Source organism: Musca autumnalis, unplaced genomic scaffold (genome assembly GCF_047663935.1).
Source record: "Musca autumnalis isolate F117 unplaced genomic scaffold, ASM4766393v1 scaffold_1, whole genome shotgun sequence".
NCBI classification, from domain to species: domain Eukaryota; kingdom Metazoa; phylum Arthropoda; class Insecta; order Diptera; family Muscidae; genus Musca; species Musca autumnalis.
Window position 1 is genome coordinate 296,155,551 of NW_027411644.1, and position 22,893 is coordinate 296,178,443.

The 22,893-nt window shown below is 35.3% G+C and overlaps 1 protein-coding gene across 1 annotated transcript; it reads right to left on the reverse strand.

The window, feature by feature from the left end:
* Positions 1–400: 400 nt before the first annotated feature.
* On the reverse strand, positions 401–13,963 carry LOC141389761 (probable maleylacetoacetate isomerase 2). Its single transcript, XM_073961770.1, has 3 exons — positions 13,077–13,963; positions 12,680–13,010; positions 401–1,584 (listed from the first exon to the last, which is right to left on the reverse strand). Exons 1-3 carry the CDS (start codon positions 13,426–13,428, stop codon positions 1,455–1,457), a joined length of 813 nt encoding a protein of 270 aa, XP_073817871.1. The 5' UTR covers positions 13,429–13,963; the 3' UTR covers positions 401–1,454.
* Positions 13,964–22,893: the final 8,930 nt, after the last annotated feature.

Genomic DNA, 22,893 nt, shown 5'->3' on the forward strand with positions numbered 1-22,893 from the left:
TAAATCTATCTATACCTCATTTGTTCGTCACTAAGTTTATAAAGGAAAGTATGAGGAATGTCATGCAGATAGTACTTAAAAACACATAAATGTAAGTGCATGCTAGTATTTTCAAAAATATTGGGTTCAGAGTTTAGTTGACTTTTGTCCATAGCCATTTGTAGATCTCTATAAACCAATTGAATGAAGGGATGGAGTTGGCAGGGAGTTTGTACCATTTGCATTTAGTATTTAAGTAAATTTCATACATATATTTTTGTTTGTCTTACAAATTATGGAGTTTGTAACATATTTTGTTGATTTAATGAAGATATTTTGTACTTTTCAAAGTTGTTGTTTGTATTTTTCAGTTACATTAAATGGAATCCGTTTTGTAATGAACATAATTCAATTAGTATTATTTTATTTCAAGATGCCTTTATTTTCAATATTAATATTAAAGTTATTGTTGAGTTTTATTAAAAATAGTTTTTTTGTTTGAAAAATCCCTGAATTAAATTTTGCTTTTCGTACAAAGTAATTTGTGTGTGTGTTTGTTGCTTTTTTGTTTTGTTTTTGAAAATGTTAATGAGGTTTTTCATATTAATTTTTAATTCATGAAATTATAAAATCTAGAAATCTAAATGTGTAAGTAATTTATGTAGGCAGCGGTGTACAAATATCTTAAAAAAGGTTACAAGTTTCACAAAACATTGCTAACAATAGCATTTTGTTAAAAAATACTAAATATAGTAAATTTTTCCAAAATTTCTATTTATAGTAAATGTTTACAAATTTTCCAAAAATAGTAAATTCGAAAAAAACCTATTATTAATATTTTTCCATAATAAAATTTCAAAAATCAAATATTCAAAAAATGTTTTAATAGAGGAACTTGCAAATCCTTTCAATATTATTGTAAACCACTGCCCATGTGTGTAAGTGTGTACTAAAGTGTATAATTTTTAAATTTTCCAAGAAAATCTTTTTTGTTTTGTTTTGAACTTAAACACGTTTTCAATTTAAATTTTATTTTTAAGTTTTAATCCATCTTTAAGAGCCAAATTATTTGTTTTGTCTTTTTTTCATATAGCATCCATCATTCCAAATTTATTTAAGAACGTTTATTAAACGTTCCATTCCTACATTGCGCGGTTTGCAACTGCCATCATCACATCATGTGCTGTTACTTTATTATTAGTATTATTATTATTAATTTGTTTTGTTTATATAAATATCATTATTATGTAATTTATAAGGTAATCAAAAGAAAGAAAGTGGAAATTATAGATAATCCTTATTATTTTCTCGTTTATATTTTGTTCATCATCATTTCTATCATTTAAGAGGTTATATAGTTTTACTTTTTTTGTTCGTTTCGTACGTTGTATTTCTTTTTGTTGTTTTATTTTTTCATAACTGCAAATTGTTTATTTTTTCGTCTTTCGTCGCTTTGCAGTTGGTTGCGGAAAATTCTATTTGTTTGGCAACTCAGGTGGGCAGTCAGGCTGGTTGGATGGATGGGCAGCACGGAATGCTGGATTACTTTCCAATTCGCGATCAATGCGCAAAATAATGGGATAGGGACGCAAATCAACATGGAATCTGTAAATATAAAAAAAAAAATGTAGAGAAATGATTAATGTCGAATTTAACAAGTAAGAAAGTATCAGTCAGCTGTGTCGAGGGAGATACACCCTCAGTATTGATTTTGTAACATGAGTTTGCCTTAAAATCTGTAGGTACCGCAATGAGGGGCTATACCAAAACATTGATATATACCAAACATTTTTCGTAACTAAACTTCTTCATAAAGGACTAGAAATATTAAATTACGTTAAACTAAGTTTGCAAGAAAATTTTGAAAAAGTTTCAAAGTTATCTTGCACAATAACCATTTTAGTATGTGCCGGTAGATTTTAGAGCTTTTGGGCCATTATCTCAAGAAGTATTGACTTATTCCGGAAAACAATTTTATCGTTGTAAATGAAGCCGCTAGAACAATCTACTGAAAAAAGAATCAAAACGATGCGAGAGGAGCTCTTAAACTTCACTTTTCCCAAGTTTTGTCTGGGAGGCACCCGAAGGAGTGGACCGATATAGTCCATATTCTAAAATGATACATGACTAGATGGAATAATACGATGTGCAAAGTGTGTACCAATCAGAAATTTCCTGCGAGAATTATTTTGCGGATTTGCCATTTTGTTTGGTTAGTCAGGATTCCATGGACCTTATAGGCTAATATCTCAAGAAGTATAGACTTATGCAAGAAAAAAAGTGTACCGTCGTAAAGGGAGCCGCAAGGACTGAAAAAAATTTCAAAACGATCCGGGAGGAGCTTTTAAAATTCACTTTATTCGAATTTTGTGTAAGAGGTACCCGAAGGAGTAGACCGATATAGTCCATATTCGAACCTGATCTGTATCTGGAAGAAATAATACGATTTGCGAAGTTTGGACCAAATCAATTACTCCCTTCGAGAGTTATCATTCACACCATTTTATAGAACTATTTTGAACTTGTGTGGGAGAGGTACCCGAAGGAGTGGACCGATATGGCCCATCTTCGAAATTAAACTAAGTTTTGACAAAATATTACGATACCCAAAGTTTGGTTCGAATCGGTTGATCCGTGCGAGAGTTATCGTGCGCACCAGCCCGGCAGACAGACACACAGACAAACAGACGGACGGACGGACATAGCTAAATCGACTCCAAATTGTCTGAAACGAATTTGGTTCAAACATACTTGGGGTCTAAAACCGGTTTTTCGATAAGGCACAGTTTTGATCGTATCAAAGTGTATATATCGCCTTTATAGCCTAAAGACTGAGGGTATAATAACTACAAGAGAATTCAGATAAAATAATATGGGTTCAAGGCAATCGCAATTTGTTACTAATTATTAAGATTACACTGTGCCACAAAACATGACCAAAAATTATTCAGGGGTTCTGATGGAAAAATTCGTTTTTGTTTCTTTGTAAAGCGATTTTTAGCGTAAATATAGGGAAAAAAACGGTGGTTCTCAGATTTTCAATTTTAAACGGAAAGACAAATTGATAGAAATCCAAAAAAAATTATGTTTTTTCGGATTTCTATAATTTTTGCTTCCTTTTAGAATAATTCCGAGCTATTTATATGGTTGAAATGTGAAAAAATCACTAAAAACTGAAAAATGGGTATCCTCGTGCTCTAGGCTGCTTAGAAAATACGAGGGGTGCTAGAAAACTTTCTGGCCTAGGCAACACGCAGTGTCGCCAGGCCTCATTTGATTTGGATAGTTTGACAGTTTGTAGCCTAAGCGTAATCAGAACAGTTTGACATACGACCATGTGTTGGGTTGTTTGCAGTGACTTGATTGAGACAACTCCAAAACATGGTGCTTGAACGCTTTACAGCATCTTTTACAATCGTTAACCACGTCCCTTTTTCTTAATGTGCTGGAATCAAATGAAGTCACTGTTGTACGGCGCATGACCCATCAATTCCACGTTTTGTCCGGCCAAAAATGCGCGGCCATGCGTTTGAATCGATGTGTGAGAGCTCGCATTGTCGTGATTCAAAACGATTCGTCTTCTCTTGATCGTTTTTCGAATTTCTCATGAGACTTCAGGCAAACAAATTGTATTGTAACACTCAGAATTACCCGTCCTGCATTTATCAAGCCAAATAGTCACCACACGGCCAGCTTTGCCGAACAAACTGGAGACCATTTGCTTCGAAGTGCTTTTTCCATGAACAACTTTTGTTGGATTTGGTTCGCTTTCGAAGACCCAAACGGTCGATTCCAGTTTTGTTTCGGGCTCCTAAGCATAGATCTAAGATTCGTCGTCTGTGACGATCCTATAAACATCGTTTGATGCACCGCGATTGTTTTTTCACAATTTCTTTGCACCAATCCACAAGAGCCTTTTCATGAGCGATTAACCAGTTTTGCTGGATCTAGCGAGAAAAATCCATTTTTGCGGTCGTTTTTTGGCGAGGGTCGGCCAATGCACTCTGCCATGATTATCCACGTCAAAAATTGTGAAAAATTATCGGACGAAAATGTTTACAAGTAAATTCCATTTTTGTTGCAAAGTTATTTTTTCAAGTCACTGTAAACAAACCAACAGGTGGTCGTATGTCAAATTGTCCTGAGTAACCCTAGGGTAAAAACTGTCAAACTTTCTAAAAAAATCTCAAATGACGTCTGGCGACACTGCGTGTTAACTAGGCCTGAAACTTTTCTAGTTCTTATTAAAAAGAAAGTTAAGTAGTTTTCGAAAATGAAAATCGTTTAAAATCAGTTGAAAATATATGAGAGATACAATTTTTGTATTTCTGACGTTGGAACCAATATCTACCATAGTATGGAGGATATTTGTTTTTCCATTTGCAATGCATTGAATTAATCATTTGCGACCCTATACAGTATATATATTCTTGATCACGTCGGTCTGCCCGTCTGTGATAATCACTCTAGTATCCACAACGTTGAAATTTTGCAAAGATGCTACTTTTATTTGCAGTCTGGTTCGAAGATGAACATATAAAGGTACCGCCCGTTGCAGATATTTTGTAGTTTCAGCTAAATTTTCAGACCGAATTACCTATAATTTGACATTTAGGTTTTTCAATGATCGATCAAATTTGCCATTACTTCACTGACAGATCCAATCAATACAGTGTACACGAATAACGTCCACAATCATTCAACCAACAAACCACTTGGGCGGAGTTTTTGGAAATTTCTGGCCATTTCACAGAGGAGTAGGGAGTACAAAATCACTTTTAGAAGGGAGTTGTATGAATGAGTAGCCTTACATTTTTCTGATATTTCGGAGCAACGTGAAGTATTGACTTATTCTCGATAAAATTATCCTGTGAAATGATGACCACGAAATGTTCGATGATCCTATTAAAATTTCCAAGGAGTGACCTTAAAGTGGGTGTTGACATGTTATGGATGCAATTAGTGAATGGACGCACATATGTGATTTAAGTACTGAATCTAAGTTGGGGTAGGTATAGTACCTAACACCCATTTTAGTTTTTCATCGTATCATTTTTATGTCCTTCGAACTTAAAACATTGACTTGACCACGAAAAAATATATATCGGTCTAATCAGAATCACAATGACTATCAATCATGGAGCAGCCCTTAAACTGCATTTAAGGGAAAAATAGGAGTCGTTCAATGTAGTCCATCTTCGAACTAAATGTACGTTTGAGAGAAAGATAAACAAGTGCAAAAGTTAGGTCAATGTTAGTCAATTAAGTATGTACCTGCCATCGAAAAGTAATATCTTTGTAATCTGGACCTTATAACGAAGAAAGTTCACACGCCAATGTGCTATTTCTTTTCCAACTCATTAAACTTCGCTCGTAATTTGTATTTTTTACCGTATCATTTTCCCAACTGATTAACCTTCCCCTAGTTATACCCTCAGCATTTAAGCTAACGAGGGTATATATAATTTCATACGGGCAAAATGTGTTTCATCGAAATAATGGTTTTAGACCCCAAGTATGTTTGGACGAAATGTGTTTCAGACAATTTGAAGTTGATTTAGCCATGTCCGTCCGTCTGGCTGTCTGGCTGGTGCGCACGATAACTATCGAATGGATCAACTAATTCTGTCCAAAATTTGACTTTCGTAATATTTTGTGGTTCACTCCTTCCGGTACCTCCCCCACAAAAGTTCGGAAATGTTCGGAAAATTTGTGCGCACGATAACTCTTGAAGGAAGTAACCGATTTTGTCCATACTTAGCACATCGTGAAATTTCTACCAGACTTAGATGAGGTTCCAATATGGGCTCAATCGGTCCACTCCTTCGGGTACGTCCCACACAAAATTTCGGAAAAGTTCAGTTTAGGACCTGTTCACGAATCGATCTGATTTTTATTGTAGCAATTTGTATTCACTGCCCCATACGATGTTACACGTTTCATCAGGGGCAAGTCCATACTTCCTGAGAAAATAGCCTGAAAGTTGCAAAACACCCCGATAACCCGTGTGTATACAGAAAAAATTTTTAGGCATTTGATAAAAAAATTCAAATATCCAAAAAAAAAATTTTAGGCATTTGATAAAAAAAATTCAAAATTCGATAAAATTATAATAAAAACAACTGATAAAATATTTCACATATTGAGAAAAGTATTTATCAAAATATTCCACATATTCCATTTTATCAGTTCAATATAAAAAATCGATAAATATTTTAGTCAATATGTGAAATATTTTATCAGTTGTATTTTTACTTTGTTATCAAATAATTTTATCGAATTTCGTCAATATGATAATTTTTTCTTATCGTCGGTTTTTTTTCTGTGTAGTGGTTGGATGTAAGATAACTCTCGAATGGATCTGTCGATTCGGATCAAAAATGTGGCGTTAGTAATATTTTGCTCAAACTTATTTTAAGTTCAAAGATAAGTCATGTCGGTCCACCCTTCAAGAGTTCAAAAATATTCTGAAAAATTGTGCGCACGATAACTCTTGAAGAAAGTGACCGATTTGGTCCACACTTTACACATCCTAATACATCTACCAGGTATAAATCAGGTTCGAATATGTACTATATTTGTCCACCCCTTCGGGTACCTCCCACCCAAAATTTCGGATAAGTTCAGGTTAAGATCTGCTCTCGAATCACTTTGATTTTTGTTGCTGCCTCAATTTGCTGCCTCAATTACGACGGTAAAAGCTTTTTTAGGGGCAAGTCCATACTTCTTGTGCAAACAGCCCGAAGAGTGTAAAAACCCCCTATGGCACCATATGTTGTGGCTGGAGATTCACTTCCATAACGGTCAATGTCGATCCATTCCTTGTAGTATCTCCTCCGCAAAACTTTTGATCTTTAATCCTAATCAACATTTTTGTCGGTTCAAATGCCCAAAATGTTTAAAACCCCCTAAATACATACGTATTTTGGGAAAAAAATTGTTTCAATATACACAGGCTGATACTGATACTTTTTTACTTGTTAAGGAAAAATATCAGTACGCGCAAATATGGAGATCAAAGGCTGGGGGGCGAAAAATTCTTTTTGGCGATGAATGTCGATGAAGATAATGTGATGAAGGACAGGAAGGAAAGTTCTGCCGTAGGTCGAACTTCTGAGTTCACTACGGTTCAAGAAATAAAGGACGAAAAGGACATGAAAGGCATTGAGTTAGAAGAATGAAATCTTCTACGAAAAGATTCGCCAATCGATTTCACTGAAGACATGTCACCTCAAAACGAAGCTACAACAACGACAAACAGAGATATGGAGCTATTTTCCCAAGTGTTGTAGGGAAAAATCAAAAACTTCATCGCGCGATATCTCAGAAACTTGACCTATGGCGAAAATTTCCTTTTGGGTTCGTAGTATACTCATCAAGGGCTTTCATCTCCAGAAGAAATTTTCCACCCCCAGACTTTGAGTTCCATTTTGTGTCACAGTGTTATTGGTAAAAGAAACAAGTAAAAAAGTATCAGTCGGCTTTGCCGACAGAGGTATACCCTCAGCATGTGTATATTGAAACAAATTTTTTTCCCAAAATACGTATGTATTTACGGGTTTTAAAAAATTTGGGCGTTTAAACCGACAAAAATGTTGATTAGGATTAAAGATCAAAAGTTTTGCGGAGGAGATACTAAAAGGAATGGATCGACAGTGACCGTTATGGAAGTGGATCTCCAGCCACAACATATGGTGTTATAGGGGGTTTTTACACTCTTCGGGCTGTTTGCTCAAGAAGTATGGACTTGCCCCTAAAAAAACATTTAATATCGTAATTGAGGCAGCGAATGCAAGTTGCTTCAACAAAACAAAAAGTTAGTCGATATTAGGTCTTAAAGTGAACTTATCCCAAATTTTGTGTGGGAGGTACCGGATGGAGTGGACAATCATAGTCCATATTTGAACCTGATCTATATCTGGTACATATATAAGGATGTGTAAAGTATAGACCAATTCGGTCACTCCCTTCAAGAGTTACCGTACGAACAATTTTTCCGAACATTTTTGAACTTTTGTGGGGGAGGTACCTGAAGGAGTGGACCGATATTGCTTATCTTCAAACTTAAACTATGTTTGAACAAAATATTACTAAGACCCAATTTGGACCGAATCGGCAGATCCGTTCGAGAGTTATCTTGCGCTCCAACCACCTCACAGGGTGTCATAGGGTTTTTTTCATGCTATTCATGCTATTTCTCAGGAAGTATGGACTTGCCCATGATGAAATTTGTACCGTCGTATGGAGGGCAGTGAATACAAGTTGCTAAAACAAAAATCAAAGCGATTCGAGAGATGACCCTAAACGAAACATTTCCGAAATTTTGTGTGGGAGGTACCCGAAGGAGTGGACCTATTGAGACCATATTGGAACCTCATATTGCTCTGGTAGAATGTTTACGCTAGACAAAGTATGGACCAAATCGGTAACTCCCTTCAAGAGTTATCGTGCGCACAAACTTTCCGAACATTTTCGAACTTTTGGGGGGGAGGTACAGGAAGGAGTGGACCGATATTGAACTTAAACTAGGTTTGGGCAAAATATTACTAAAGCCAAAATTTGAATCGGTTCATCCGTTCGAGAGTTATCGTGCGCTCCAGCCAGCAGGACAGACAGACGGACGGACATGGCTAGAACGACTACAAATTGTATGTGTTTCGTCCAAACATACTTGGGGTCTAAAACCATTATTTCGAAGAGGCACATTTTCATCGTATCAAAGTATATACCCTCCTTAGCCTAAAGGCTGAGGGTATAAAAACGAATATTTTTGAATCTCAATGTATATACCCTCGTTAGCAAAAATGCTGATGGTATAAAAATTCAAATTTTGTTCAAAGTTGTTTTTGCATGACCTTTTTCAATATTTGAATGGAATAAATGTTATTTTACAGCTATACCTAACTCTCAGTGCGACGTACAAAAATTATTCACCAACCTACCACAACAACGCTCTCTGAGCGCCCGTAATACCAAAATACTTTGAGTCCAAAATCACATTTAAAAAACAAACTTACTTAAATGTTTTCATTCGTAAAACAAATAATTTTCTTTTGCAATTCACACATACATAAAACAATAACGTTCTGTCAAAGTTATATGTTTTCAACTTACAAAAAGTATACGCTTGACGTATTTCGGCAGTTCTCATAAGAATACATGTGTTCTACTTTGTTCACTACACACGCCCTGGGTATATGGACGTATATAGGTATGGGCCTTAGTTATAGTAGGCTTAAGTTTATTCTTTCGTGCAACGAAAAATAATTTTTGAGCATTTTTTTCACTTCACACGTTTTTTCAAAAAAATATTTTTATACCCTCAACATTTATGCTAACGAGGGTATATCACCAATATTTTTGAAAATTTAACATAGTTGAAGCCAAGGTTTACCCTTTTAGAACACGCGACTTGGGATTGTATATTATACAAATTAAGTATTTTTGGATAAAATGAAATGTTTTTGGACGTGGCAAAAAATATTGGCCTTAAAAGATAATATGCGTGGAAGCTGTGGCTATATTTATGTTAAAAAATGGGTAAAAATGGGTTGAAGCCACCATGTCTTTTTTTGTTTTCTCTCGATTTGTGAGTAAACCACACTTCTCTCGATTTCCCTGTCAAAGTAAAAATAGAAGCAAACTAAATAAGGACCATCTCACTTATGTATTACTTTTCAAAATTTGAACTGCTTCTACCATTAAATGATGCTGACATTTTGAAGCCTGATTTACAGTGTTTTTTGAAATTTTCTTCTAATTTCATTCCGCAAACAGGTTTTTCAAAAAATCATATATAGGATTGTAGTACATGCGATTCTGAGTTTTTTGATACGTATATTGTGAATGTAGTCTGCACAGCTTCATAGAAATCTGCATCCAAATGCGGAAATTTTGTGCGAACCTTTTTCTAAAAATCATATTTTTCGGGTCTAATATTTGCAATTGTCTCTAGAATAGCTCGTACTCCATTGCACATTTTAGTTTTTTACGTTCCGGATCCAATAAATCATTCCTCGTGAAAATCCATCTACTAAAACGCGAGTTACGAGAAATTCCAAAGTAGAAAAATCAGCTAAAATTGTTTTTGAAAATATCGCGTATTTTATCGCGTTTTCTGCGGATCGTTCCCACTGCAATGAAGAAACTAGTGCAGCATCTTCGTTTTACCGGAAACAGAGATTTGAAAACTTCACTGATAAGGAAGCTACATTAATTTTATCCCAAAAATTAATGTGTGATGCTACATCCACGGTTCTTGATTGATCGCCTTTAAACATTTATATATCGATGTAGATTTTCATGGTGAACACTGAAATCGGATGCGGACGAAAATTGTATGTACTTTGCGCAAATTAGCGATATTTTATAGGTTTTTTAATGCTAAGATGCAGCCGATGCTACATCTTAGAGTCCAAATTATATTTCGAAAAATATATACAACTTAATAGATATGGCCTTGCTGTACATGAAAATCACATGCGGACAAAATGATTTTGATAATTACGCGATTTACACGTATTTTAAAATGCATATAAATTTAAATTGGTTATTTGACCTCTATTTCCATTTCAGAAGCTTTAAGATATATCCTCATCAACCCAATTACCTTCTCTAATGGGAAAGCTGTAATATGAATGTCAATAAAGCAAAATCCGTCTATTTTGTTGGGAGATTTAAGCCAAATGAAAAAATATTTTTTCAAACAAAAAATTATTTTTTTTACCAAAATATGTGCTTATTTTAGCTGTAACATCGAAACTATAACACCAATCTGTATGATTGTAGTCTCATTTGATTCGTCGTAAAGTTTTGATCAACAACAAATTTTTATGTAATTTTATGACCACTAAATGGGCCTTAATTTTGAAAAAATGCACTTATATTCAATAATTTGTCAATTTTATGTACATTCCGCGAATTCTGTGTAACATTTTGCAGGTATTATGCAATCTACTCGCTGAAGTCACTTCGAGGGAACTTTTTTGTAACAATTGTGCTCATTAAAATAATTAGCGTTTTTATAATATTTTCTTTCTTAAAAAGCGAAATAAAAGCGCCATATCTTTTGTCCGCAACAACCAAAAATTGGCTCGCGACCAGATTCTTACTGGGAATTTTTTTCTTAACCTACATATCAAAAATCGTTGATGTAGCGCGAAAAAAAATTATCCTTTTTTTCTGAAATGGAATATGAAATAATTGACAATATTCCTGATATACACTTTCATACGGGCAAAATGTGCCTCATCGAAATAATAGTTTTAGACCCCAAGTATGTTTGGACGAAATGTGTTTCAGACAATTTGGAGTCGATTGAGCAATGTCCGTCCGTCTGTCTGTCTGTCTGCCTGTCTGGCTGGCTGGAGGGCATGATAACTCTCGAACGGATGAACCGATTCGGTTAAAATTTCGGCTTTCGTAATATTTTGCCCAAACTTAGTTTAAGTTCGAAGATGGGTTATATCGGTCCACTACTTCCGGTACCTCCCACACAAAAGTTCGAAAAAGTTCGGAAAATTTGTGCGCACGATAACTCTTGAAGGGAGTAACCGATTTGGTCCATACTTTGCACATCCTGAAAAGTGTACCAGGCTTAGACATGGTTTCAATATGGACGTAATCGGTCCACTCCTTCGGGTATCTCCCACACAAAATTTCGGAAAAGTTCAGTTTAGGGCCATCTCTCGAATCGCTTTGATTTTTGTTTTAGCAACTTGTATTCATTGCCCCCCATACGACGGTACAAGTTTCATCAGGGGCAAGCCCATACTTCCTGAGGAAATAGCCTGAAAGTTGCAAAAAACCCCTATGACACCGTGTGAGGTGGTTGGAGCGCAAGATAACTCTCGAACGGATCCGCCGATTCGGTCCAAAATTTGGACTTAGCAATATTTTGTCCAAACACAGCTTAAGTTTGAAGATAAGCCATATCGGCCCACTACTTCAGGTACCTCCCCCACAAAAGTTCAAAAATTTTCGGAAAATTTTTTCGTGCGGTAACTCATGAAGGTTTTGGCCGAATTGGTCTATACTTTACACATCCTAATATATCCAGATATAGATCAGGTTCAAATATGGACTATATTTGTCCACTTCCATAATGGTCAATGTCGATCCATTTCTTTTAGTATCTCCTCCGTAAACCTTTAATCCTAATCAACATTTTTGTCGGTTCAAACGCCCAAAATATTTAAAACCCCCTAAATACATACGTGTTTTGGGAAAAAATTGTTTCAATATACACAGGCTGAGGGTATATCTCTGTCGGCAAAGCCGACTGATACTTTTTTACTTGTTTTTTAATCGATTTGTGCGTGAACTTTTTATACATTTCAATGTAATAACCCTTATTTTGGTGATTAATATGCAAAAGTTCATTCCACCGTGCTACAGGAAATCATTTTTGAGAAAACATGTCGAATAGTCATAACCCTAGTGTATATACCCTCGTGGGGCTAAGGGTGAGGGTCAAAAAAATTGTATGAAAATTGTATCCATGTGATTAATAATTATCCCTCGCTCGTTTCAAATATGTTCTCTGTATGATGTGTTGCGGAATTTGAAATCTCTCTGTGCCCCATATAAAAGATTCCATCAATATTATATAACTTATGAGGAAGCAGGAAACCGGTCTATCAACCGTATTATTTTGCATAATATTAAATATTATTTGGAAAAAAATCGCTAGAATATTTACCTGCGAGCATTGAACACCTGTGGTACCAAGCAACAATCGGCCATTGAGATTTCATCGCCAACACAATATTTACCAGCCGAAGTGGAGAGAACTTTCTCAACGGCACGGAAACCACGTGTAATCCAGTGTTGGGCCCATTCCTTCTTCTTCTCCTCACCAACGTGGATCAAGACGATGAGATTTTGCAAAGGCTGGATGCCGGAGCAAATGATTTCACAAATTTCACGGACTTTGGCACGTTTGTGGACATCTTGTGGCAGTAGAGGACGTTGAGGGCGTGTCTCTTCCAAATAATGCATAATGGCCAGGGATTCGATTAAAGTGTGGCCATCTGGAAGATTTAAAAAAAACAATTTAAAATGGAAATCCAGAAAAACGAATGATAGGAAATACTTACCAATTTGCAAAGCTGGCACCTGTTCCATGGGATTAACCTCACGATATTCATTGCAGTGTTGTTCTCCACCCGACTTGATCAAACTAATGGGCTTGATGTCATAGGGAATCTCCTTGAGATTGAGAGCTATGCGTACACGCCATGAGCAAGAACTGCGCCAATACGAATACAGTATTGGCTTTTCATCGCCACCAGAAGAAGGAGAAGAAGCGGTAGAAGAAAGAGCGGTATTAGTTGTGGACATGTTGAAAGTGTTTGATTGACTGAATGAATTTTTCGTAATGAACTTGTTTGTTGTTTGGAGCACACCTCCCAACTGAGATATGAATAATCTATTTGCCATAAACTTCATGTTAATCTTTTCTTGTTTTTTGTTTTTATTCAAAAAGAAAAACAGATCAAATGCAGAATATACAGCTATATGAGAGCGTGTATGTGGGTAATTTATTCAAATAGGAAAATATCTCGATCCGGATTTTCAAGTCTGGTCTAATGATTCTGTTTACGATTTAACATTAATGTATGCAGATGGTGCTGTGCTATTTAGCTGGTCTTTCAGGTGATTGAACGAATTGTGCGCCTCAAATATTTTTTTATGATAACAAGATTTAAATTGAAATGCTCAGAAATTCTTTTTTTAGGAGGCCTGATGCCGCCACCTCTTGTCACTTCCACAACAAAAATTCTACTCCAGTTGTTAACCGACTAGTTGTTTGTTATCAGCAGAACCTGTTGGTATTTTTAATAGTTTTTTTTTTATTTAAAGATACAATTACAAAAACAACAACGAACTCAGATAATGAATTGTGTAAATACAAAGTTGAGATGTGCAGCAAGTGCATTTACAGAACTTGTCATATGTTGTCGCTTTATATCATATGTCAATTAATACTCCAGGCAATAACGAACTGGAAACACTCTGCAGATAGTCAAGAGTGTCATGCTCGGCGGAAAATGAAGTCGATTAAATATGTTTATAAGAATGTTTATATGAACAACATTCCCCAAACCAAACGTAACAAGTAAAAAAAATTTAAGTTCCGCCGGGTCGAGCTTTTTATACCCTCCACCATAAAATATTCTAAACTAAAACGGAATAATTATTTTCTTTCCTGTCCACAATGTTAGGCGGAGATATTTTGTGATCACTGATACCTAAATAAGGTAAAAAAACATACAAAAATTAATTCAATCGGTGGGGAACCACATATGGCCATATATCAAAGTGTGGACCTGTTTGTTTGTTTTTGATGGAGAAGTTTTGTGATCACTGGGAACCTCAAATGTCGAATTGCAGATATTTGAGTCAAAAATTGTAGATAAAATAAACAAGTAAAAAAGTATCAGTCGGCTTTGCCGACAGAGATATACCCTCAGCCTGTGTATATTGAAACAATTGTTTCCCAAAATACGTATGTATTTAGGGGGTTTTAAAAATTTTGGGCGTTTGAACCGACAAAAATGTTGATTAGGATTAAATATCAAAAGTTTTGCGGAGGAGATACTAAAAGAAATGGATCGTCATTGACCGTTATGGAAGTGGATATTCAGCCACAACATATGGTGCCATAGAGGGTTTTTACATTCTTCCGGCTGTTTGCCCAAGAAGTATGGACTTGCCCCTAAAAAAACTTTTACCATCGTAATTGAGGCAGCGAATGCAAGTTGCTTTAACAAAAATCAAAGTGATTCCATATCCCTCCCAAATTTTGTGTGGGAGGTACCGGATGCAGTGGTAGATATATCAAGCTTTTTGTAGAAATTTAACTTATGTTGAAACTGAGGTATGAGGTATTGTAACTCGCGATCAGTTTTACTATACCATAACTTTTGACCGCATTTCGGTAAAATAAACTGTTTTAGCCCGATTCACCGAGGGGTTTCTTAAAATAATATTTTGAGCGGAAGCTGTGATCGTACTAATGTAAAAAAATCGGAAAAAATCGTTGAAAAAAACGAGTTTCATTATGTTATTTTCCAATTAGTGGTTTTACAACACAATGTAGAGCTTAAAACTCAAAGGAGAAGTTAAAGAGTACACTTCAGAGTTGAAGATTCTAAAGTATGATTTTTTAATATATCCACTATATCTACCTCAAACGGATGCTGACATTTTGAAACCAGAAAAATGGGGTTTTTTCAATTTTTGTTCTAATCGGGACGCGCAGCTGGATTTCACTAAAAGCTTATTATTTGATTATAGTACTCACGATTTCGCATTTTTTAATGTATAACATGAGGGTGTAGCCCACACAGGATCACAGTAATCTGCGCCCAAACACGAAATTTTTGTGCGTAAATTTTTCTCAAAAACCTATTTTTTTGGTTTAAAATTTACAAACGTCAATCGATTTCCGTGGAAACCCGCGTAAATTTAGTTTTTTTGCGTTCTGAATCTAACAAGCCACGACGCGTAAAAATCCACCCACTAGATCGGCGGATATGATACCCCTCAAATGTTGAAAATTTGCAAAAAATTATTTTGAAAATATCGCATATTAAAACGCGTTTTGGATGTGTCACTTCTACTCAAATAAATAGATCGATACGCGTGTTTAAACTGCGCGAAAACAGATATTTAAAAACTCTCGTAAATCCAGAGATATAATAGATTTTTTCTAAAAATTGAGTGCGATGCTACATCCACGGTTCTTGATGGATCGCATTGAAACGGCATAGAATGATGTATTTTTAATGGTGATTATTGAAATCGGATGCGCATAAAATGTAAATGAACTTCGCGGAAATTATGACCATTTTACTGTGTTTTGCACCCTAATATGCAGCAGATGCTACATCGTGGTCGCCAAATAGAATTTGACAAACTGTACATCAAATAAAAGGGATTGATTCGCTGTGTTGGAAAATCGGATGCGCATCATGTCATTTTCACAATTGCGCGGTTTATATGCATCTCAAATGTTGTAATATTCAATATAACATTATTTTAACGTTATGCCACCATTGGAATTCCTTGTGATTTGATATAAGGTTCTAATAATATTATCCAATATGAAAACTATAAGCAAAAAATTTGTTACAACGAAATATCATCATTATTGCGTGAAATTTTGACGAAAATGCCGAAGAACTCAAACATTTTTTCTCCGACTTTTCCTAGAAAACCATAAAAAAATAAAATTAGAATAATATGATTTTAATTTTTTCGTAATATTTTCTTCGTATTTTTGCAAATAACTTGAATACTATAGCTCCAACCTTCACAACTTAGGTTTCATTTTACTCCTCAAAATGTCTGGATGCTGTTATAATTTTTTTATATATTTTTCGTAAGTATGAGCGATATTGTTTCAAAAATATGTTTGTAAATACGTGAAATTATTTAACAAATTTGATTTTTCGCGAATCCATTGAGACTTTGCGATTATTTTTTTGCATCATCGCAAAGGTTACGAATTCAGTTCACGATAATAGGATATAACAGCTAACAATATTAAGCCGCGATTTTTTTAGAATTTTTTCTAATTATCATAATTAAAACAGTCATATCTTTTGCGCGCAACGATCAAAGTTAGTAACGAAACCAGATTTGGAATGCTGATTTTTTTCTTAATCTATGTGCCAAAAATCATTGATGTCGTATCAAAATTTTTTTTTGATTTTTTTGAAATGAAAAAGACAATTTTAGACATTTTTCCTGATATTAGGATGTGTAAAGTATAGACCAATTCGGCCACTCCCTTCAAGAGTTACCGTACGAACACTTTTTCCGAACATTTTTGAACTTTTGTGGGGAGGTACCTGAAGGAGTGGACCGATATGGCTTATATTCAAACTTAAACTCTGTTTGGACAAAATATTACTAAGGCCATATTTTGGACCAAATCGGCAGATCCGTTCGAGAGCTATCTTGCGCTCCAAACACTTCACACGGTGTCATAGGGGTTTTTTGCAACTTTCATGCTATTTTCCCAGGAAGTATGAACTTGCCCCTGATGAAACTTGTACCGTCGGCAGTGAATACAAGTTGCTAAAACAAAAATCAAAGCGATTCGAGAGATGGCCTAAACTGAACTTTTCCGAAATTTTGTGTGGGAGGTACCCGAAGGGGTGGACCTATTGAGACCATATTGAAACCTCATATTACTCTGGTAGAAAGTTTACGCTATACAAAGTATGGGCCAAATCGGTCACTCCCTTCAAGAGTTATCGTGCGCACAAGCTTTCCGACCATTTTCGAACTTTTGTGGGGGAGGTACCGGAAGGAGTGGACCGATGTAGCTCATCTTCGAACTTAAACTAAGTTTGGACAAAATATTACACGCCAAAAGCCAAAATTTGAACCGAATCGGTTCATCCGTTCGAGAGTTATCGTGCGCTCCAGCCAGCAGGACAGACAGACAGACAGACAAACAGACGGACGGACATGGCTAGATCGACTCCAAATTGTCTGAAACACATTTCGTCCAAACATACTTGGGGTCTAAAACCATTATTTCGGTGAGGCACATTTTCATCGTTTCAAAGTGTATATGAAGAAAAGACAAAATTTTTTGGTTTTCCATAGAAAAAAAATTAAAAAATTTTTTTTAAGATACATGAAAGATTTTTGGTACATAGATTGGGAAAAAAATCCCATTCTTAAATCTGTTCGAGATACTAATTTTGGTTGTTGCGCGCAAAAGTTATGGCGGTTTCAATTCTGATAAAAAGAAAAAAATCTTTAAAAGACTCTAATCATTATATTGAGAAACTCTCTTAATTAGGGGCTCCCTACGTAATATATGATTACTGAGGCCCCATAACATTAGTGAAAAAGTTTTAAGTTTTCGCGGAAATTGAGAAAGAGTTAAAAAAATTGGTACTTTGCAACTTGTTTTAATAAAATTCAAGCTGTTTACGCATCCTAAAAATATGTACGTAATCTAAACATCGCGATGATTCAAATGAAACCAAAACTATACAAATCCGTTTAATGGTTTGCATATTATAGCAAAAACAAAAAGATATATTGAGGAAATTTATAAAATTTTTCTAAGAGAAAATATTTATTAAAATTTATTTTGTGAGTTAGTTGAAAAAATGCAGGAAAAATTTGTCGGAGTTATTCTTCTATTTTAGAGAAATTTCACGCAAAAAATCGAATTTTTTTATTCTAATCACTTCTCGAATACACACTAACATCTAGCGGAAGATATGGGTATCGTTCAAATAAATGTTGGGTTCCTTTTAATGGGGTATACTCTTGAAATAAAACTGTATCGAGTAATGTTCTTTTTGAAATGCGTGTAAATCACGAAATCCTCAAAATCACTTGATGCGCATGCGGTTTAACAATACAGCGAATTCTTCTCTTTTAATTTGTACACATTTGCTAGGATTTACTTTGGCCGCTAAGATGTAGCATCATCTGCAGTTTAGTGTGCAACAAACTGTATAACGCTTATAATTTGCACAAGGTGCATACACTTTTTATGCGCATCCGATTTCACTATCATCCATGAAAAAATACATCGATATAAACCTATTTCGATAAAATCCACCAAGAACCGTGGATGTAGAATCACACACTATTTTTGGGATAAATCGGATAAAGCTCCCATGGCACTAAATTTTTTAAACCACTGTTTTCGCAAAAACTCGAGTGATGTGTCAGTTTCTTCATTGAAAAGGAAACGATCCACAGAAAACGCGATTTAATCCGCGATATTTTCAAAAACATTTTTCGCAAATTTTTCAATTTTTGCAGTAGCCATTTCTGCCGTTCTAGTAGATGGATTTTTACGATCTGTGATTCATATGATCCGGAAACTCGAAAAACTAAAATATCGCGGGGTACCAGCACACTCAAAACGATATTGTAAATACTGTACCCAAAAAATAGGTTTTTTAGAAAAAATATCGCACTAAATTTTGGCCTTTGGCAGTAGATTACTCTGCTGCTGTGTGGGCTACATACTCAATATACATATCAGATTATGCGAAATCGCGAGTTCTTTAATCCTATAATTGGTTTTTCGAAATATCCGAATGTGCGTCCCAGTTACATAAAAAATACAAAAAACACCTGAAATCCGGCTTCAAAATGTCAGCATCCATAAAAGGTGGATGCAGTGGAAATTTTGGAAAGTGATACATTAGAAGTGTAATCTTCATTTTGTATTCTCCAACTTTTACTTTGGACAGATGTCCGTCATTTGAATGGTTTAATCAGAAATCGAATAGCAATGTAAAAAACCTGTTTAGATTCAACGTGTTTTTACCTATGTTTTTTCCTTTACGCGGTCGTAACTACCACGTAAATTTATTTTTTTTGCTAAATTTTTGAGCTTTGTACAAAAACATCTAAATTAATCCAGCAATAGTCATAGTTACTGGTAAACTACAATAGTTCGCGTATTATAATAGTGCAAACCTTGGCTTCATGGAAACTAAAAAATTTTGACTTTTCCTCATATACCCTCCTTAGCCTAAAGGCTGAGGGTATAAAAACGAAAACCTGGAGGTACCGTTATATGGGGGTTCTACCAAAACATGAACCTATGTGGACAGTTTTTCAAATTACAGAGAGTTCGGTCAAAAATACAGCAAATGGTGATGCACCGTTATATGGAGGCTTTACCAAAACATGGACCTATGTAGACAGTTTTTGGTGGAGATGGTATGTGATTACTAGGAGACTCAACTGTGAAATTACAGGTAGTTCGGTCAAAAATTTTAGCTAAAATCCTCAAAATACCGAAAATCGGCAATTACCGTTATATTTGGAGGCTATAACAAAACTTAGACCTATGTGAGACAAGTTTTTGTGACCACTGGGAACTCTAAACTTGAAATTACAGGTAGTTCGGTCAGAAAATGTAGCTAAAATCCCCAAAATACCGAAAATCGGGAGGTACCGTTATATGGGGGCTATACCAAAAAGTGGTCAGATATAGCCCATCTTTGAACTTGATCTGACTATGGAAAAAAGACACTTATGTGCCTTAGAATTTTATACGAAATCAAATGTGAAAGTAATAAAAATATTTTGTGAAAAATCAACGAGATTGAGAAGTAATTTGTTCTTTTATTTATTCCGCTTGGTAAAATAGAAGTTTCGGATCTCTGATCACGAGAAATGTGAAACTGCGCACAGAAAAAAGGAGAAAATTTCAAATTTATTTAAGACCAAGAGGCCTATTCTGTAACTTTTATCGTTGTTGTTTTTGTAACAACTACAAAACAAAACCAGTAGGAAAAGACCAAAGTCGGGCGGGGCCGACTATGTAATACCCTACACCAGTCGAAATATGTAAAAATGGAATAATTAGTATACATCCCAATACGCAAATGCTTAGCTTAATGATGAAAGTACTTAGCTCCAACGCCACGCCAAGTCTTATTCATAGTTGGGGTAGAACATATATATATATATATATATATTTGGGGAAAATCGTTAAAATACCTAAAATCGGGAGGTACCGTTATATGGGGGCTACAAAAAAACATGAACCTATCTTAACAATTTTAAGTGGCGAAATTTCGTGGCCACTGGAAACCACATATGTAAAATTTCAGCTAGCCTTAATACCTTAAATCGGGAGGTATCGTTATATGGGGACTATACCGAACCGTGGACCTATCTTGACAATTTTTAGTGGAGCAATTTCACGGCCATTGAGAACCTCAAATGTAAAATTTCAGCTAGTTTGGGCAAAAAATATGGCTAAGATCCATAAAATACCTTAAATCAGGAGGTATCGTTATATGGGGACTATACCGAACCGTGGACCTATCTTGACAATTTTTAGAGGAGCAATTTCGCGGCCATTGGGAACCTCAAATGTAAAATTTCAGCTGGTTTGGGCAACAAATGCGGCTAAGATCAGAAAGTGATTCTATGTATATCCCTAGAAGGAACTATGGGTCTATCTCGCTTCCTTTTGTATGTTACATACAAATGCACTAACACATAATACCCCTTACCACATAGTGGTGTAGGGTATAATAAATTGTTGTAAAACAAGTAAAAACGTATTAGCCGTCTTTACCGACAGAGATATACCCTCAGCCTCTGTTAATTGAAACATTCATCTACGGACAGATCGATTTAGGGCCTTTTAATAATTTTGTTGCTCTTTTGTGAATATTTAAACTTGCCGGCAAAAATGTGGCTTAAAGTTCAAAAGCGTTGCGGAGGAGGAACTTTAAGGAATGGACCGACATAGTCTATTCTGGGAGTCATATCTTTTCGGTAGATATCGCTTCCACTAGTAATTTCTGTGGGTCATTGTATAATTTTAGACCAGTATGCCAAGAAGCACGTATGGGGGGCAGTGAGTACAGGTATTACAACAAAAATCAAACTGAACTTTTCCGAACTGAACTTCCTGAACTTGGGAGGTACCCGAAGGAGTGGACCGATTGATTCCATATTGGAACCTGGTAGAAATTTTACGATGTGCAAAGAAAGGACCAAATCAGTTACTCGCTTCAGGAGTTATCGTTCGCCCACATTATCCAAATATTATCGAACTTTTGTAGGGGAGGTACCGGAAGTAGTGGACCGATCTAACCCATCTTAAAAAACTTAAAACTTTAAACAAGTTTGGACAAAATATGACGAAGACAAAATTTTGAACTAAATCGGTTGATCCGGTCGAGAGTTATCGCTCCAGACAGACAGTCAGACGGACGGACATGGCTCAATTAACTCCAAATTGTCTGAAACCGTTTTTGTCCAAACATTCTTGTGGTGTAAAACCATTATTTCAATGAGGCACACTTTGCCCGTATGGAAGTGTATATACCCTCGTTGGCATAAATGCTGAGGGTATAAATATCATATAGATAGAGATGGGAAATGGGTAAATGCCCAAATGCTAAATACCAATTAAAATGGGTAAATTGGGTGCAAATGGGTAAATGCCCAGGTATTTACCCAATATGTGCGTATAAACTACAGAAACTAAAATCATCCAATTATATGCGAAAACGCAGTATTTTATCAAATTTTAACTGACCATTACCTTTTTTGGATACGACCCATCTTGGTCCATATTTTGGTAAATCTCTCATATATTTCGACTGCATAATTTTTGGTATTTGAGAGCTTTGAAAGCATTCTTCGTTAACTTTTTCTCACAAGCAAATCCAACGGCCGATTTGACATATAAAATGTTTAGTCCGCGTGGTTAAACCGACTGAAAACAAAATTTTGATTTCAAAATTCAATTTTATTTACCCATATAAACACCCACAAAAGAATTTATTTCTTAGTTCTATTTATTTGTTTAAATTTTATTAGATTCCAACCTGTTCTATACGTTACGAAAATATTGCTACATCTGTCAGAAACAACATGGAAGTATCTATTATTTCTAAAATTGTTAATTTTTTTTTAATTTGAAAGACCATGAAACATTGACAAAAAAGTCATAATCCTAACACGATAGGAGAGGTTCTTAAGGCCAGAACAGAATCAATCGTCGCTTGCTTTGCTTGCTATCCAAATGTCAAATTATAAAGGAATGCCAGAGCCTCCTAAAGGAGAACTTAGGCGGATTTGCAAAGAGGCTCTGGCATTCCTTTATAATTTGACATTTGGGGAAGCAAGCAAAGCAAGCGACGATTGATTCTGTTCTGGCCTTCAGCTCGTTGCTTGATTTATTTATTTATTTATTTCAATTTTCATATGCCCAGTCTTTCGACCTTAAGGCTGTATACTACAGTATAATGTTCAATTTAATATTATATAAAATAGCTTAAATATAACAAGGGAGGGATATTAGAACTACTCAAAAAAAAAAAAAAAAAACAAATAATTACTATGTATAAAAAAGGGGGCAGTAATTATAAAATAAAAAAATTTAAA

Bases quoted from the DNA above. Each gene is read 5' to 3' on its own strand.
- LOC141389761 (XM_073961770.1), bottom strand. From the start codon at position 13,428: ATGAAGTTTATGGCAAATAGATTATTCATATCTCAGTTGGGAGGTGTG. The intron at 13,011-13,076 runs GTAAGTATTTCC...TAAATCTTCCAG, and splicing joins GGTGCCAGCTTTGCAAATTG to ATGGCCACACTTTAATCGAA. The intron at 1,585-12,679 runs GTAAATATTCTA...TTATATTTACAG, and splicing joins CAGGTGTTCAATGCTCGCAG to ATTCCATGTTGATTTGCGTC.